The 19,937-nt window shown below is 35.8% G+C and overlaps 1 protein-coding gene across 2 annotated transcripts in view; it reads left to right on the top strand.

The window, feature by feature from the left end:
• LRBA (LPS responsive beige-like anchor protein) overlaps window positions 1-19,937 on the top strand; it is a 730,232-nt gene that overhangs the window by 107,939 nt on the left and 602,356 nt on the right. For both annotated transcript variants that reach the window (XM_060147738.1, XM_060147737.1), the window contains exons 9-11: window positions 16,989-17,186; window positions 17,359-17,492; window positions 19,529-19,637. In XM_060147738.1, coding sequence (XP_060003721.1) covers window positions 16,989-17,186; window positions 17,359-17,492; window positions 19,529-19,637 — 441 coding nt within the window. The remainder of the gene's footprint in view (window positions 1-16,988; window positions 17,187-17,358; window positions 17,493-19,528; window positions 19,638-19,937) is intronic.

The following is a 19,937-nucleotide window of genomic DNA, read 5'->3' as shown; positions in this document are numbered from 1 at the left end:
TAGTTTTACTGATTATAAAATTTGAAGGTGACAGTTTTCTTTTTTGAGCTTTTTCAAGATATTCTTTTGTTTAACTGACTTGCATAGTTTCTAACAAGAAGTGTGTGGTCTTCCTGTATATGTAATATGTCTTTCTTTTCTCTTACTGGTTTTAAGATTTACTCTTGTCAGTGATTTTTGAATGAATATAGTATATAGAATATAGTATATAGTATATGTTGGTATGGGTTTGTGTGTGTGTGTGTGTGTGTGTGTATGTGTGTGCATGTTTAGCCTACTTTAGATTATTTGAACTGCTCAGTTCTGTGGGTTTATGGTTTTGGTGAAATATGAAACTTTTTGCTATTATTTCTTTAATATATTTTCTGTTTTTTATCTTCTTCTAGAATTCATATTACATTTATTTTAGACGTTAGGTACAAGCAAACAGAACATTGAGATGCTATTTTTTGCCTGATTTATAAGAAATGTTTTGCTTTGGATTGTTTTCATGGTATTATCTTTATGTTCACTAATCCTTCTTTATCAAATGACTTATTGCCATTAATTGTATCAAGCGAATTATTCATTTCAAATATTTTGTGTCCTGATAAATTTTGATAATTATCATTATCTATTTTTGTCCTTTCAACGTTGTCTTAAAAAAAATACCTGACCATAGTTGTGACTACTCTAATGTCTTTTTCTTCTAATTTCATCATCTGTATTTCTGGGTTTATTTTTATTTACTGATAGTCTGCTGGTTGTTTCAGACTTTGTGGTTTGTTTAGTAATTTTGGATTAAATACTGGACATTATGATTTTTACCACGTAAATGTCTGGATTTTGTTGCTTTTTTTTTTAAAGATCGTTGGGCTTCGTTCTGCTAGTCAGTAGATTACTTTCAGTTAAGTTTATTTATTTGAAGTTCGTTTTATTTCGCCATTTATTTTTAATTTTATTTTTTTAACATCTTTATTGGAGTATAATTGCTTTACAATGCTGTGTTAGTTTCTGCTTTATAACAAAGTGAATCAGCTATACATATACATATATCCCCATATCTCCTCCCTCTTGTGTCTCCCTCCCACCCTCCCTATCCCACCCATCTAGGTGGTCACAAAGCACTGAGCTGATCTCCCTGTGCTATGTGGCTGCTTCCCACTAGGTATCTATTTTACATTTGGTAGTGTATATATGTCCATGCCATTCTCTCACTTCGTCCCAGCTTACCCTTCCCCCTCCCTGTGTCCTGAAGTCCATTCTCTACATCTGCGGCTTTGTTCCTGTCCTGCTCTTAGGTTCTTCAGAACCATTGTTTTTTTTTTTTAGATTCCATATATATGTGTTACCATACGGTATTTGTTTATCTCTTTCTGACTTACCTCACTCTGTATGACAGACTCTAGGTCCATTCACCTCACTACAAATAACTCAATTTCATTTCTTCCTTTTTTTTATAGCTTTTCATAAATCTATTTCAACATACAATGGTTTTTAACATATTGTAAATATGTTTTCATTTTTAACATCTTTATTGGAGTATAATTGCTTTACAGTGCTGTGTTAGTTTCTGCTTTATAACAAAGTGAATCAGCTGTACATATACATATATACCCGTATCTCCTCCCTCATGCGTCTCCCTCCCACCCTCCCTATCCTGCCCCTCTAGGTGGTCACAGAGCACCAAGCTGATCTCCCTGTGCTCTGCAGCTGCTTCCCACTAGCTATCTATTTTACATTTGGTAGTATTTATAAGTCCATGCCACTCTCTCACTTTGTCCCAGTTTACCTTTCCCCCCCATATCCTCAAGTCCATTCTCTATGTCTGCGTCTTTATTCCTGTCCTGGCCCTAGGTTCTCCAGAATCATGTTTTTTTTTTTTTTTTTAGATTCCGTATATATGTGTTAGTATATGGTATTTGTTTTTCTATTTCTGACTTACGTCACTCTGTATGACAGACTCTAGGTCCATCCACCTTGCTACAAATGACCCAATTTCGTTCCTTTTCATGGCTGAGTAATATTTCATTGTATATATTTGCCACATCTTCTTTATCCATTCCTCTGTCGATGGATACTTAGGTTGCTTCCATGTCCTGGCTATTGTCAATACAGCTGCAGTGAACATTGTGGTACATGACTCTTTTTGAATTATGGTTTTCTCAGGGTATATGCCCAGTAGTGGGATTGCTGGGTCGTATGGTAGTTCTATCTTTAGTTTTTTCAGGAACCTCCATACTGTCCTCCATAGTGGCTGTATCAATTTACATTCCCACCAGCAGTGCAAGAGGGTCCCCTTTTCTCCGCAACCTCTCCAACATTTATTGTTTGTAGATTTTTGGAAGATGGTCTTTCTGACCGGTGTGAGGTGATATCTCATTGTAGTTTTGATTTGCATTTCTCTAATGATTAGTGATGTTGAGCATCCTTTCATGTGTTTGTTGGCAATCTGTATATCTTCTTTGGAGAAACATCTGTTTAGGTCTTCTGCCCATTTTTGGATTGGGTTGTTTGTTTTCTTGATATTGAGCTGCATGAGCTGCTTGTATATTTTGGAGATTAATCCTTTGTCATTTGCTTCATTTGCAAATATCTTCTCCCATCCTGAGGGTTGTCTTTTCATCTTGTTTATGGTTTCCTTTGCTGTGCAAAAGATTTTAAGTTTCATTAGGTCCCATTTGTTTATTTTTGTTTTTAGTTCCATTTCTCTAGGAGGTAGGTCAGAAAGGATCTTGCTGTGATTTATGTCATAGAGTGTTCTGCCTGTATTTTCCTGTAAGAGATATATAGTCTCTGGCCTTACATTTAGTTTTAATCCATTTGAGTTTATTTTTGTGTATTGTGTTAGGGAGTGTTCTACTTTCATTCTTTTACCTATAGCTGTCCAGTTTTCCCAGCACCACTTATTGAAGAGGGTGTCTTTTCTCCGTCGTATATTCTTGCCTTCTTTATCAAAAGTAAGGTGACCATATGTGCGTGGGTTTATCTCTGGGATTATTATCCTGTTCCATTGATCTATATTTCTGTTTTTGTGCCAGTACCATACTGTCTTGATTACTGTAGCTTTGTAGTATATTCTGTAGTCAGGGGGACTGTTTCCTCCAACTCTGTTTTTCTTTCTCAAGAATGCTTTGGCTATTTGGTGCCTTTTCTGCTTCCATACAAATTGTGAAATTTTTTGTTCTAGTTTTGTGAAAAATGCCACTGGTAGTTTTATAGGGAGGGAGTGCATTGAATCTCTAGTTTGCTTTGGGTATTTTAGTCATTTTCACAATGTTGATTCTTCCAATTCAAGAACATGGTATATGTCTCCATCTGTTTGTATCATCTTTAATTTCTCTCATAGTGTCTTATAGTTTTCTGCATACATGTCTTTTGCCTCCTTAGGTAGGTTTATTCCTAGGTAGTTTATTCTTTCTGTTGCAGTGGTAAATGGGAGTGTTTACTTAATTTCTGTTTCAGATTTTTCATCATTAGTGTATAGGAATGCAAGAGATATCTGTGCATTAATTTTGTATCCTGCTACTCTACCAAATTCATTGATTAGCTCTAGTAGTTTCCTGGTAGCATCTTTAGGATTCTCTATGTATAGTACCATGTCATCTGCAAATAGTGACAGCTTTACTTCTTTTATGATTTGTATTCCTTTTATTTCATTTTCTTCTCTGATTGCTGTGGCTAGGACTTCCAAAACTGTGTTGAATGTTAGTGGTGAGAGTGGACAACCTTGTCTTGTTCCTGATGTTAGAGGAAATGGTTTCAGTTTTTCACCATTGAGAATGATGTTGGCTGTGGGTTTGTCATATATGGCCTTTATTATATTGAGGTAAGTTCCCTCTATGCCTACTTTCTGGAGGGTTTTTATCATAAATGGGTGTTGAATTTTGTCAAAAACTTTTTCTGCATCTATTAAGATGATCATATGGTTTTTCTTCTTCAATTTGTTAATATGGTTTATCACATCGATTTATTTGCGTATATTGAAGAATCCTAGCATTCCTGGGATACACCCCACTTGATCATGGTGAATGATCTTTTTAATATGCTGTTGGATTCTGTTTGCTAGTATGTTGTTGAGGATTTTCGCATCTATGTTCATCAGTGATATTGGTCTGTAGTTTTCTTTTATTGTGACATCTTTGTGTGGTTCTGGTATCAGGATTATAGTGGCCTCGTAGAATGAGTTTGGAAGTGTTCCTCCCAATGCTATATTTTGGAAGAGTTTGAGAAGGATAGGTGTTAGCTCTTTTAATGTTTGATAGAATTTGCCTGTGAAGCCATCTGGTCCTGGGCTTTTGTTTGTTGAAAGATTTTTAATCACAGTCTCAATTTCAGTGCTTGTGTTTGGTCTGTGTGTATTTTCTCTTCCTTCCTGGTAGAGTCTGGGAAGGTTGTGCTTTTCTAAGAATTTGTCCATTTCTTCCAGGTTGTCCATTTTATTGGCATATAGTTGCTTGTAGTAATCTCTCATGATCCTTTGTATTTCTGCAGTGTCAGTTTTTACTTCTCCTTTTTCATTTCTCATTCTATTGATTTGAGTCTTCGTTTTTTTTTTTTTTTGATGAGTCTGGCTAATGGTTTATCAATTTTGTTTATATTCTCAAAGAACCAGCTTTTAATTTTATTGATCTTTGCTGTTGTTTCCTTCATTTCTTTTTCATTTATTTCTGATCTGCCCCTTATGATTTCTTTCCTTCTGCTAACTTTTGGGGTTTTTTTGTTCTTTTTTCTCTAATTGCTTTAGGTGTAAGCTTAGGTTGTTTATTTGAGATGTTTTTTGTTTCTTGACGTAGGATTTTATTGCTATAAACTTCAATCTTAGAACTGCTTTTGCTGCATCCCTTAGGTTTTGGGTTGTCATGTTTTCATTGTCATTCTAGGTATTTTTTGTCATTCTAGGTATTTTTCATTGTCATTCTAGGTATTTTTTGATTTCCTCTTTGATTTCTTCAGTGATCTCTTGGTTATTAAGTAGTGTATTATTTAGCCTCCATGTGTTTGTATTTTTTACAGATTTTTTCCTGTAAGTGATATCTAGTCTCATAGCGTTGTGGTCAGAAAAGATACTTGATATGATTTAAATTTTCTTAAATTTACGAACTCTTGATTTGTGACCCAAGACATGGTGTATCCTGGAGAATGTTCCATGAGCACTTTAGAAGAAAGTGTATTCTGTTGTTTTTGGATGGAATGTCCTATAAATATCAATTAAGTCCATGTTGTTTAATGTAGCATTTAAAGCTTGTGTTTCCTTATTTATTTTCATTTTGGATGATCTGTCCTTTGGTGAAAATGGGGTGTTAAAGTCTGTTACTATTATTGTGTTACTGTTGATTTCCCCTTTTATGGCTGTTAGCATTTGCCTTATGTATTGAGGTGCTCCTGTGTTGGGTGCATTAATATTTACAAGTGTTATATATTCTTGCATTGATCCCTTGATCATTATGTAGTGTCCTTCTTTGTCTCTTCTAATCGTCTTTATTTAAACATCTATTTTGCCTGATATGAGAATTGCTACTCCAGCTTTCTTTTGATTTCCATTGCATGGAATATCTTTTTCCATCCCCTTACTTTCAGTTTGTATGTGTCTGTAGGTCTGAATTGGGTCTCTTGTAGACAGTATGTATACGGGTCTTGTTTTTTGTATCTATTCAGCCAGTCTGTGTCTTTTGGTTGGAGCATTTAATCCATTTGCATTTAAGGTAATTATTGATATGTATGTTCCTATTCCCATTTTCTTAATTGTTTTGGGTTTGTTATTGTAGGTCTTTTCCTTCTCTTGTTTTCCTCCCTAGGGAAGTTCCTTTAGCATTTGTTGTAAAGCTGGTTTGGTGGTGCTAAAGTCTCTTAGATTTTGCTTGTTTGTAAGGGTTTTAATTTCTCTGTCAAATCTGAATTAGATGCTTGCTAGGTAGAGTAATTTTGGTTGTGGGTTTTTCCCGTTCATCACTTTAAATATGTCCTTCCACATCCTTCCTGCTTGCAGAGTTTCTGCTAAGAAATCAAATAGTAACATGGGGATTCCCTTGTATGTTACTTGTAGCTTTCCTTTGCTGTTTTTAATATTTATTCTTTGTATTTAATTTTTGATAGCTTGATTAATAGGTGTCTTGGTGTGTTTTTCCTTGGATTTATCCTGTATGGGACTCTCTGTGCTTCCTGGACTTGATTGACTATTTCCTTTCCCATATTAGGGAAGTTTTCAACTATAATCTCTTCAAATATTTTCTCAGTACCATTCTTTTTCTCTTCTTCTTCTGGGACCACTGTAATTCGACTATTGGTGTGTTCAGTATTGTCCCAAAGGTCTCTGAGACTGTCCTCTATTCTTTTCATTATTATTTCTTATTCTGCTATGTGGTAGTTATTTCCACTATTTTATTTTCCAGGTCACTTATCTGTTCTTCTGCCTCAGTTATTCTGCTATTGATTTCTTTTAGAGAATTTTAAATTTCATTTATTATGTTGTTCTTCACTGTTTGTTTACTCTTTAGTTCTTGTATCTACTTGTTAAACATTTCTTGTATTTTCTCCATTCTATTTTGAAGATTTTCCATTTTGTTTACTGTCATTACTCTGAATTCTTTTCAGGTAGACTGCCTATTTTCTCTTCATTTGTTTGGTCTGGTGGGCTTTTACTTTGCTCCTTCATCTGCTGTGTATTTCTCTGTCTTCTGTTTTGATTAACTTAGTGTGTTTGGGGTCTCCTTTTCGCAGGCTGCATGTTCTTAGTTCCTGTTGTTTTTGGTGTCTGCTGCCAGTGGGTAAGGTTGGTTCAGTGGGTTGTGTAGGCTTCCTGGTGGATGGGACTCGTGCCTGTGTTTTGGTGGGTGAAGCTGGATATTGTCTTTCTGGTGGGCAGGACCGTGTCCAGTGGTGTGTTTTGGGGTGTCTGTGACCTTATTACGATTTTAGGAAGCCTCTCTGCTAATGGTTGTGGTTGTGTTCCTGTCTTGCTAGTTGTTTGGCATAGGGTGTCCAGCCTTGTAGCTTGCTGGTCGTTGAGTGGAGTTGGGTCTTAGTGTTTAGATGGAGATCTCTGGGAGAGCTTTTGCCATTTGATATTACGTGTAGCTGGGAGGTCTCTGGTGTTCTAATGTCCTGAACTCAGCTCTCCCACCTAAGGGGCTCAGGGCTGACACCCAGGCAGAGCACCAAGACCCTGTCAGCCACACAGCTTAGAAGAAAAGGGTAGAAAAAAAAGGAAAGTAAGAAAGAATAAAGAAGTAAACAAACCAATAAATTAAAGTTATTAAGATAAATAATTAAATATTATTAAAAATAAAAAAGTAATAAAAGAAAGAAGAGAGCCACCAAAGCAATAAACAAATCCACCAATGATAACAAGTGCTAAAAACTATACTAAAAAAAGAAAAAGCCAACAAAACAAACAAAAAATGGAAAGACAGAACCCTAGGACAAATGGTAAAAGGAAAGCTCTGCAGACAAAATTAGACAAAGAAGCATGCGCACACACACTCACAAAAAGAAAAAAAGGAAAAAGAAATATATATTAAAAAAAAAGGAAGAGAGCAACCAAATCAGTAAACAAATCTACCAATGATAATAAGCTCTAAATACTAAACTTAGATAAACATAAAACCAGAAATAAATTAGATGCAGAAAGCAAACCTGAAATCTATAGTTGCTTCCAAAGTCCACCACCTCAATTTTGGGATGATTCGTTGTCTATTCAGGTATTCCACAGATGTAGGGTACATCAAGTTGATGTGGAGATTTAATCTGCTGCTCCTGAGGTTGCATGGAGAGATTTCCCTTTCTCTTCTTTGTTCACACAGCTCCTGGGTTTCAGCTTTGGATTTGGTTCCGCCTCTGCGTGTAGGTCGCCTGCGGGCATCTGTTCTTCGCTCAGACAGGACGGGGTTAAAGGAGCAGCTGATTAGGGGCCTCTGGCTCGCTCAGGCCTGGGGGAGGGAGAGGTAGGGAACGCGGGGAAGCCTGCGGTGGCAGAGGCCAGTGTGATGTTGCAACAGCCTGAGGCCTGCCATATGTTCTCCCCCGGCAAGTTGTCCCTGGATCCCGGGACCCTGGCAGTGGGGGGCTGCACAGCCTCCTGGGATGGGAGGTGTGGAGAGTGACCTGTGCTTGCACGTAGGCTTCTTTGTGGCTGCAGCAGCAGCCTTAGCGTCTCATGCCTGTCTCTGGTGTCTGCGCTGATAGATGCAGCTTGCGCCTGTCTGTGGAGCTTGTTTAGGCGGTGCTCTGAATCCCCTCTCCTTGCGCACCCCGAAACAATGGTCTCTTGCCTCTTAGGCAGGTCCAGACTTTTACCGGGCTCCCTCCTGGCTAGTTGTGGCTCACTCGCCCCTTCAGGCTGTGTTCACGCCGCCAGTCCTCTCCCTGGGATCTGACCTCCGAAGCCCAAGCCTCAGCTCCCAGCCCCCACCCACCCCAGCGGGTGAGCAGACAAGTCTTTCGGGCTGGTGAGTGCTGGTCAGCACAGATCCTCTTTGTGGGAATGTCTCTGCTTTGCCCTCTGCACCCTTGTTGCTGTGCTCTCCTCCACGGCTCTGAAGCTCCCCGCCTCCGCCACCCACAGTCTCCGCCCACAAAGGAGCTTCCTAGTGTGTGGAAACGTTTCCTCCTTCACAGCTCCCTCCCAGTGGTGCAGGTCCAGTCCCTATCCTTTTGTCTCTGTTTTTGTTTTTTTTCTTTTGCCCTACCCAGGTACGTGGGGAAGTTCTTGCCTTTTGGGAAATCTGAGGTCTTCTGCCAGTGTTCATTAGGTGTTCTGTAGGAGTTGTTTCACGTGTAGATATATTTCTGATGTATTTGTGGGGAGGAAGGTGATCTCCACATCTTACTCCTCTGCCATCTTGAAGGTCTCTGAAGTTTGTTTTACTTTTAAGCTTTGTTAATTGGTCCCAGAACAGCCTTTATTCTGAATGAGTTTTTCAAAATAGAAGTTTTATTGGGATATAATTCACATATCTTACCATTCACCCGTTTATTATGTATAATTCAGTGATTTTTATTGTATCCCAAGGTTGTGCAAACATTACCACTCTGTAATGTTAAAGTATGTTCATCTGCAAAAGAAGTACTGTAGTTATCAGCAGTTCTTCCTGATTTTTCCTGCTTCCCAGTACTGTAATCTAATTCTATTTGTATGGATTTGTCTCTTCTGGACAATTCATGTAAAGGAAAATATACAGTATGAGATCTTTTGTGGTTGACGTTTTTTCAGTTAGCATAATGTTTTCAGGGTCCACCCATGTTGTAGCATGCATTAATACTTCATTCCTTTTTATTACTAAATAATATTGTGTGGGTATATCACATTTTATCTATTCGTCAGTTGATGGTCATTGGGCTGTTTCCACCTTTTGGCTGTTATGCACAATGCTGCTATGAACCCTTCTGTACAAGGTTTTATGTGCACACATGTTTTTATTTCTCTTGGATATGTACCTAGAGTGGAATTGCTGGTAATATGGTAACTCTACATTTAACTTTTTAAGAAATTTCTAGATTGCTTTCCAAAGTGGCCACATCATTTTATATTACCGCAGCTGTATATGAGGATTTTGATGCCTTCATATTCTCTTGAACACCTGTTATTATCTTTTTGATTATAGCCATTTTAGTGGGTATGAAATGGTATCTCATTGTGGTTTGGTTTTGATTTGCATCTCCCTCATGACTAATGATGTTGAATGTGTTTTTGTGTGCTTATGATAAGGCTATTTATATGTCTTTTTTTGAGAAATGTTTATTCAGATCCTTTGCCTGTTTAAAAACTGAGGTCCCTTTTTATTTGGTAAATTTTAAGAGGTTTTCAAAAAAAAACTTAATTGTGGTAACATACACATAAAACTTACCACTTTAACTCTTTTTAAGTGTACAGTGAAGTAGTGTTAAGTATTTTTACATTGTGCAACCTAGCTGTAGAACTGTCTTCATTCTGCAAAACTGAAACTCTATACTTATTGAACAACAACTCTCCACTCCTCCTCTCCTCAGCCTCAGTTTTAATAGTTTTAAAAATATATTCTAGAAGCAAATCCATTATCAGGTATATGATTTGCAAATATTTTCTCCCATTCTGTGGCTTGTCTTCCCACTTGCCTGGTGTTTTCCTTTGAAGCACACATTTCAGTTTGATGCAGTCCAGTTTGTCTACATTTTCTCTTATTATTTGTGCTTTGGTGTCATATCTAAAAAATTATTTCCTAATTCAAGTTCATGAAGATTTACTCCTGTGTTTTCTTATAAAAGTTTTATATTTTTAGCTCTTACATTTAAGTGTTTGATTCATTTTGAGTTAATTTTTGTATTTGGTGCAACATTATTCCTTTGCATTTGGATTTTTAGTTCTCTCAGCATCATTTGCCAAAAAGAATATTCTCTCCTTATTGTATTTCTTGACAGCTTCACCAAAAATCAGTTGATCATAAATGTAAGTGTTTGTGGACTCTCGATTGTGTTTCATTGAACTATATGTCTGTTCTTAGCTAGTAGCACAGTCTTGAATACTGTGGTTTTGTAATGCATTTTTTGAATTAGGAAGTATGAGTTCTCCAACTTTGTTCTTGTTCAAGATTGTTTTGGCTGTTGTTGGTATCTTACATTTCTGTATGAATTTAAGATACACTTGTTAATTTTTACAAAAAAAAGTAACTAGGATTTTGATAGATATTGCCTCAAATCTATAGATCAATTTGGAAAGATTTGTCATCTTATGAGTATTAAATCTTCCAATCCATGAATATGGGATATTATTCTATTTATTTAGGTCTTCTTCAGTTTCTTTTTGTAGTTTTCAGTGAACAAGTCTTATGTGTATTTTGTTAAATTCATTCCGAAGTATTTTCTTCTTTTATGTGCAATATCAAATGGAATTGTTTCTTAATTTCATTTTCGGGTTATTTGTTGCTTATGTATGGTAACTAAATTTATTTTTATATATTTATCTTCTACAGTACAACCTTGCTGTTCTAGTTTATTAGCTCTGATAGTTTGTTTTTTTATGTGTGGATTTCTTGGCATTTTCTATGTTTAATTTTATATACAAGATGATGTATTTGTAAACTGCCCTCGTTTTAGTTCTTTCTGGGCACTCTTTATTTCTTTTCCTTGCGTAGTGGCCCTGGCTAGATCCTCTAGTACAGCATCTTGAGGACATTATGCTATGTGAGATAAACCAGCCACAGAAGGACAAACACTACATGATTCCAATTATATGAGATAAAAGCAAAGTCATAGAAACAAAGAGTAGAATGGTGGTTGCCAAGGGCTGGGGGAAGGGAAAAAAGGAATTACTAGTCAATGGTACTAAATTTTTAGTTATGCAAGATGAATAAGTTCTGGAGGTCTGCTGTACAACATTGTGTTTATAGATAATAATACCTTATTATTTGTTAATAATTATCTTATTACCTGTTAATAATTATTTGTTAATATCACTTAATATCCGTTAATAAGGTAGATCTCCTGTTAAGTGTTCTTACCACAATAAAATTAAAAAAAAAAGTGGTGAAAGCAGACATCTTTTTTTTTTCCTGACCTTAGGGGAGAAAGCATTCATTCTTTTACCATCAGCCTATGACATTAGCTGTCAATTTTGTATAGATGGTCTTTGTTTATTGAAGGGAGTTTACTTTTTATTCCTGGCTTGTTGAGTGTTTTATCATGAAGAGTTGTTGGATTTTGTCAAATGCTCTTTGTGCTTCTACTGAGATGATCATGTGATTTTTGTCCTTTATTTTTATTAATGTAGTATATTACATTGATTATTCAAATTTAAACCAACCTTGCATGTCTGGGATAATTCCACTTGGTTATACTTTATTTTCTCATCCATTTAAAAGACAAAAGCAAGAAAATTTTCTGAATCTTTGTTAATAGATGCACAATATAAAAAAATGTAATTAAAAATTTATTTATCTATTTTTGGCTGCATTGGGTCTTTTTTGCTGCTTGTGGGCTTTCTCTAGTTGTGGCGAGCAGGGACTACTCTTCATTGCTGTGCGTGGGCTTCTCATTGCGGAGGCTTCTCTTGTAGTGGAGCACGGGCTCTAGGCACACGGGCTTCAGTAGTTGTGGCTCGCGGGCTCTAGAGCACAGGCTCAGTAGTTGTGGTGCACGGGCTTAGTTGTTCTGCTGCATGTGGGATCTCCCTGGACCAGGGATCGAACCCGTGTCCCCTGCATTGGCAGGCAGATTCTTAACCACTGCGCCACCAGGGAGGTCCCCAAAAGATGTAATTTTTAACATCAATAATATAAAGTGGGGGGGGTGTGGAGATATAAATGAGTAGTTTCTGTTTGTGATTGAAGTTGTTATCAGTTTAGAGTGTTGTAACTTTAAGTTATTTTACATAATTTCCATGGTAACCACAAATAAAATACCCATAGAAGTTACACAGAATAAAAGGAGGAAGGGATCAAAGAATATAAATACGAAAAAAGTCAGTGAAATACAAAGGAAAACAATTAACAAATTACAATGAAGAAAATAGCAATACTAAGTCTTTCCCATTCAGTAATTACATTACATGTGAGCAGATTAAGCCTCCAACTAGAAAGAAGTAAATTGGCTGCATGGATTCAAGAAACAAAGTGCAACTGTGTTTTGTCTAGGAGAGACACACTAAGGACATACATAGGCTGAATGTGAAAGGATGGATTAAGATAGTACATGCAAATGATAACCAGAAGAGAGCAGAGGTAGCCATACTTATAATCAGAAAAAGTCAAAAACTGTTACAAGAGGCAAAGAGGGAAATTATATAATGATAAAAGTGTCAGTTCACTAGGAAGATATAACAATTAAAAATATCTACACCTAACATCAGAACTCCCAAATATATGAAGCAACCATTGACAGAACTGAAGGAAGAATTATGCAGAAACACAATAATAGTAGGACACTTCAATATAGTGCTTTCAATAATGGACAGAACAACCAGACTGCAGATCAGTAAGTAAACAGTTCTTGAACAATATTGATCCATTGCACCAAACAGACATATATAGAACATCCTGCCCAACAATAGTAGAGTGAGTACACATTCTTCTCAAGCTCACATGGAACATTCTTTAGGATAGACCACATGTTACCATGTATTACCACGTAACAAGTCTTAACAAATTTAATAATATTGAACTCATACCAAGTATCTTTTCTGACCACGGTGGAATGAAATCAGTAGTCGAAGGAAACTGGAAAAGACACAGATATGTGGAAATTAAGCAACACAGTCTTAAAAAACTAATGGGTCAAAGGAGAAACTACAAGGGTAATTAGAAAATATCTTGATACAAATGAAATCTAAAATGACATACCAAAACATATGGGATGCAGAGAAAGCAATATGAAGAGGGAAGTTCATAGTGATAAATGCCTACTTAAAAAAAAAGAATGATCTCAAGTCAATAACCTAATCTATGCTTCAAGGAACTAGAAAAAGAAGAGCAAACTAAACCTGAAGTTAGCAGAGGAATGGAAGTGGCAAAGATTAGAGCAGAAATAAATGAAATAGAGACTAAAAAAGAAATAGAAAAACTCAACAAAACTGAGTCAGGTTTTTATTTTAAAAGACCAAAAAAACTGAGAAATTCTTAGCTAGAATAATTAAGGAAAAAAGAGAGGACTTAAAGTAACTAAAAGCAGAAATGAAAGAGTAGGCATTACAGCTAATGCTAGGAATATAAAAAGAATTATGGGACTACTATGAACAATTACATGCCAACAAATTGTATAACCTAGAAGAAATAGATGTTCCTAGAAACATACAACCTATCAAGACTGAAGAAATAAAAACCTGAACAGACTATCGCTAATAAGGAAATTGAATCAATAATCAAAAACCTCTGAATAAGGAAAAGCCCAGGACTAAATGGCTTCACTGGAGAATTCTACCAAACATTAAAGAAGAATTAACACCAATTGTCCTCAACTCTTCCAAAAAATAAAGAGGAGGGAACACTTCCAAACTCATTTTCTGAGTTTAGCATTGCCCTGAAACCACAGCCAGACAAAGACACTACAAGAAAATAAAGCTACAGATTAATATCCCCGATTGATATTAATGCAAAAATCCTCAACAGTATTGTAGGAAACCAAATTCAAGAGCACATTAGAAGGGTCATATCCTATGACCAACTGGGATTTATTCCTGAAATGTAAAGCTGGTTCAACATATGAAAAAAAATCAATGTAATACGCCACATTAACAGAGTGAAGGACAAAAACTACATGATCATCTCAATAGATGCAGAGAAAGTATTTGACAAAATTCAACACCCTTTAATAATAAAAACACTCAACAAATTACAAATAAAAGGAAACTCCTTCAAAATGATAAGACCATATATGAAAAGCCCACAGCCAACATCATATGCAACAAAAATCGGTTGTATTTCTACATACTATCAGTGAACAATCCGAAAAGGAAAATAAGACAGTAATCCCATTTATAATAGCATAAAAAGCAATACCTAGGAATAAACTTAACCAAGGGGGCAGAAGACTTGTACAGTGAGTGAAAAGTGTAAAATATAGCTGAAAGAATTAAAGAAGACACAAATAAATGGGAACATATCTTGTGTTCATGGACTGAAGGACTTAAAATTGTTAACAATGCATGCTACCCAAAGTGATCTACAGATTCAGTGTAGTTCCTATCAATGTCCCAATGGCATTTTTTTACAGTAATGAAAAATCCACCCTAAAATTTACATGGAATCTCAAGGGTCCCCAAATAGCCAAAACAATCTGAAAAAGAATAGCAAATTTAGAGGTCTCACACTTCAGGATTTCAAACATATTACAAAGCTACAGTAATCAAAACATTATGGTACTTGATTAAAGAGAGATACATAGACTAATGGAACAGAATAGAGTCCAGAAATGAATCCTTGTATTTACGGTGAAATGATCTTCTATAAGGATGCAAAACCATGCAGTGGGGAAAGATTAATCTCTTAAGCAGGACTTCCCTGGTGGCGCAGTGGTAAAGAATCTGCCTGCCAATGCAGGGGACACGGGTTCGAGTCCTGGTTTGGGAAGATTCTACATGCCGCGGAGCAACTAAGCCCGCAAGCCACAACTACTGAGCCTGCGTGACACAACTACTGAAGCCCACACACCTAGAGCCCATGCTCTGCAACAAGAGAAGCCACTGCAATGAGAAGCCAGTGCACTGCAACAAAGAGTAGCCCCTGCTCACTGCAACTAGAGAAAGACCGTGTGCAGCAATGAAGACCCAACACAGTCAAAAATAAATAAATAAGTAAATAAATAAATTTAATCTCTTAAGCACATGGCGTTTTAAAAAATGGATAACCACATGGAAAAAAATGAAGTTGGATCCTTACCTTCCATACATTAAAATTAACTCAAAATAAAGACTTAAACATAAGACCTACACATAAGATTTCTGCATGAAAACACATGAAGAGCTTCATGACATTGAGTTTGGCAATGATTTCTCGGATATGACACCGAAAAAAATAGGAAACAAAGACAGAAATAGACAATGAAATGAGACTTCATCAAGCTTAAAATCTTTTGTGCATTGAAGTTTTTGTGCATCAAGGAACAGTGTAAAAAGGCAACCCATGAAATGGGAGACAATATTTTAAACCAAATATCTGATAAAGTGTTAATAATATCCAGAGTATATGATGAACTCCTACAACTCAACAACAAACCCAACTCATTTAAAAAGTGGGCAAAGGGGCTTCCCTGGTGGCACAGTGGTTGAGAGTCTGCCTGCCGATGCAGGGGACACGGGTTTGTGACCCGGTTCAGGAAGATCCCACATGCAGCGGAGCAGCTGGGCTTGTGAGCCATGGCTGCTGAGCCTGCGCATCCGGAGCCTGTGCTCCGCAACAGGAGAGGCCACAACAGTGAGAGGCCCGTGTACCGCAAAAACAAAACAAAACAAAAACTGGGCAAAGGACTTGAATAGAATTTTTTCCAAAGATAATATATAAATGTGTAACAGGCATATGAAAAAATGCTCAAAGTCACTAGTCATCAGAGAAATGTAAATCAGAACCACAGTAGATAATCACCTTACACCCATTAGTGTGACCATTATTAAATAAAAATAAGTGTGGTTTAGGGTGTGTGGAGAAATTGGTACCCTTATGCAATGTTGGTGGGAATGTAAAATGGTGCAGCCTCTATGGAAAACAATATGGTGATTCTTCAAGAAATAAAAAATAGAATTACCACATGATTGAGCAGTCTTACTTCTATGTATATATCCAAAAGAACTGAAAGCAGGATATGAAAGAGCTGCTTGTACACCCCTGTTCATTGCAGCATTATTCACAATAGATAAGAGGTCAAAGAAACCTAATTGTCTATGGATGGATGAATAAAGAAAATGTGGTAGTATTTACAATGGAATGTTATTCAGCTTTAAAAAAGAAAAAAACCCTGACACATCCTACAGCATGGGTGCATCTTAAGGTTGTTATACCAGTCACAAAATGACAAATACTCTGTGACTCTCCTCGTTTGAGTTATATAAAGTAGTCAAACTCATGGAATCATAAAGTAGAATGATGTTTGCCAGCGTACAGGGGGAAGTGGAAATGAGTTGTTATTCAACGGGAATTTCAATTTCACAAGACATAAAAGTTCTAGAGATTTGTTGTACAATAGTGTGCTGTAGTTAACAAGACCGCACTGTACACTTAAAAATGTTTAAGATGGTAAATTTTATATTATGTTCTTTTTACCAAAATTAAAAAAAAGACAATACAATTAAAAAAAACATGCTGTGTAGGATATTAATTTTACTTTTTTTTTAATGCAAGGTTTTAATGTCAAGTTGACATGATTTCCATTATATCTTTAAAATGAATTCCGTCTACTTTAGAGGTAACTAAGCATGCAAGGCTTCTCTTAATTGACATTGTTAGGAAAATGATCAGTGTTCTACTTAAATTTTTATATTTCTGGTGATTTGTAGTTAATTTTTCTTTTTGTGGCCTATCTTAATTGTTCTACTTTTTATTAATTCTTAGGGTACATTTAAATTTAAAGCAGAAAGTGACCTGTTCCTTGCTGAGCATCACAAACTTTTATTGTATGATGGCAAACTCTCTAGTGCCATTGCATTCACATACAATCCACGCGCCACAGATGCCCAGCTTTGCCTCGAATCATCCCCTAAGGACAACCCTTCAATTTTTGTTCATTCACCACATGCACTCATGCTCCAGGTACTAGCGGTAATATTTTAAGACTATTTTTAATGGTAAATTTTGATGTATTAGTTGTATTTGGTAGCTTCTGACATGTAATGTAATATTTTATTGTTCTTGTTATGTTTCATTTTGAATTGTTTTGGAAAAGAATCATTGGAATCTTTACTGTGTTTTTTTGTTTTACAAGGATGTGAAGGCAGTTTTAACACATTCCATCCAAAGTGCCATGCATTCAATTGGAGGAGTACAAGTGCTGTTTCCACTTTTTGCACAGTTGGATTATAGGCAGTATTTATCTGATGAAGTTGACTTGACTGTATGGTGAGTGCTTTTGTTTTTTCTTTTATTTGATGTGAGAGTTATTTTCATCACTGTTGAGCTGCACAATATTTTTTTCAAACTTTAAAATTTGTTATAGGGTTAAAAGAGAATAGAAAGAAATTTTTGAACTATAATTATTATAAATTCAGTTCAATAATAATAATATTAATTTAAGTTCTTTATCAGTAGGAAGTATGGAAGCTCTAAAAAAACATAATAATGTTTTTTAAAATAATTAATTTATGGCTGCGTTGGGTCTTGGTTGCTGGGCGCAGGCTTTCTCTAGTTGCGGCGAGTGGAGGCTACTCTTTGTTGTGGTGCGCGGGCTTCTAATTGCAGTGGCTTCTCTTTGTTATGGAGCATGGGCTCTGGATGAGTTGGCTTCAGTAGTTGTGGCACGTGGGCTTAGTTGCTCCGCGGCATGTGGGATCTTCCCAGACCAGGGCTCGAACCCATGTCCCCTGCATTGGCAGGTGGATTCTTAACCACTGCGCCATCAGGGAAGTCCCAATAATGTTATTTTCAAGTAAAGTTAGACATAGTGATAATAGATTTATCAGAAATATATGTATTTTTGTCTAAAATATAGTTTTAAAATATTTTAAATGGTTATGCGGCAGTGATTTCTTATGGTAATTCATCTTTCCATATTTAATTATTATTGATTGCTAGTAAGTAATCTAAAAATTTTTGATTATGTTACATAATAAGTGATATGGTTTTTAAAAATTAGATCATAAATTTGGCACCTTTGTCTCCTTTGTTGTAGTGTTGAGTGTAGAAAAGGAAGAGACATGAATTCTAGGACAAGTTATTACAATGTTGGAAAGGGTGTCTAAATGAATTTTTCATGGCTGTATAATTTAGTGAATCTATTTATAATAAAGTAATTATGTTTAATTATTTGAGTGACTTTAATGTTTTTCGTTCTCCTTTTTTGAAATTCTCTTTCTAATTTCTACTTTTATGTGCGACTTGAGGTTTACTACCAATGTATATATTTAATGATGTAATAATTTTTCCAGATTATTTTTAGGCAATGGAATGACTTTTGTTTTAAAGGAATTATGTATCAAAGCTAGTATTGACTACATTTAAAAAATTTAAAATAATATTATTCTTGACATATTGCTACTTCATAAAATTTTTTTGCATCCTGGTCTAAAACCTTTATAACAGGGCTCAGTTTCTTTTTTTTTTTATTAACTTTTCACCATTATTGGAATTGCTGACAGTTAAAAGTACTTTTGTGGAGGAGGTTGGCTGTTCTCCCTTTCTTTGTGGGAATCTGTCAAGACTTTTGAGAAGGACTAACAGCCAACCTTATTCCATTCCATTTTGAGTATCTACAAGTTGTGAGGTTGGGAGCATGGCTGTAGTCTTACTACTTTACGATTTTTCTGTTGGGATAATGCACAAAATTCTTAAATTATTATTCAAGTACTTCAGTTTGTCTACAGCTTTACTTTCTTATTTTCCCTTTTATGAACCCTATGCTCTGTTCAAATTAGGCCAGTTTGGAGCCCTAACATATTTGGAGGCTATCTATCCTAGTCTGTTTGCTCCACATCTTTTCCTTCTATTTGGCCTCTAACACTCCAAAATTGAATACACTTGCTCATCTAAGTTACATCCATTCTTCAGGGCTTTAATATACTTATGTTAGTCATTTTATTACTTGTTTTTGGACATTCCTGATTTTGCTCTATTTCATGCATGTTTTTCATATTGTTTCTAAGTGATTCATTTATTAATATATTTGTGATAAAGGATATGAACTAAATATTTATGAGTAATAAATCCTAATTTATTAATTAGGATTTATTTAGTAATAAATCCTAAATGAGTAATAAATCCTAATCTTACATTAAATTTTAGTCCTAAAATAATGTTGGAGGCAGTTTTAGTAGAGTGTCAATTTCCTTGGAATAGAAACTTTTTATTAAGGTTGATGAAAGACTGCATCTATTTAACCCCCCCCCCTTTTTAAAAATAGAATATGTTTTTTCAAACCAATATCTTTTTTCTTATTCCAGTTCAACTTTGCTGGCTTTTATCATGGAGCTGTTGAAGAACTCAATTGCTATGCAAGAGCAGATGCTTGCCTGCAAGGGCTTTTTGGTAATAGGATATAGTCTTGAAAAGGTAAAGTATCAAATGCTTTACATTTTTGATTCTTAATTTGCAGGCCATGAAACTTAGTCTCCTAAGTGGTTGAGAAATTCTGTCTGCAAGTGTGTCTCCCTGGTTATATAAAATTACCTAAATTAAAATAACCTTTTGTTGTTTTAACTTGCCCCCACTGCTTTATTAGAGGAATGTGGTATTGAGTCTCATGGCATCTTTAACTTTGAGCATATAATTTGTGGACCTACTTTTTTCTGGTATTGACAGCCTTTAATTTACTTACCTTGCCTTGTGTTGGTAGTGACCTTTGAAATATCT

The sequence above is a fragment of the Lagenorhynchus albirostris genome, chromosome 4 (assembly GCF_949774975.1).
Source record: "Lagenorhynchus albirostris chromosome 4, mLagAlb1.1, whole genome shotgun sequence".
NCBI lineage: Eukaryota > Metazoa > Chordata > Mammalia > Artiodactyla > Delphinidae > Lagenorhynchus > Lagenorhynchus albirostris.
This window is presented reverse-complemented; position numbering and strand designations above follow the sequence as displayed.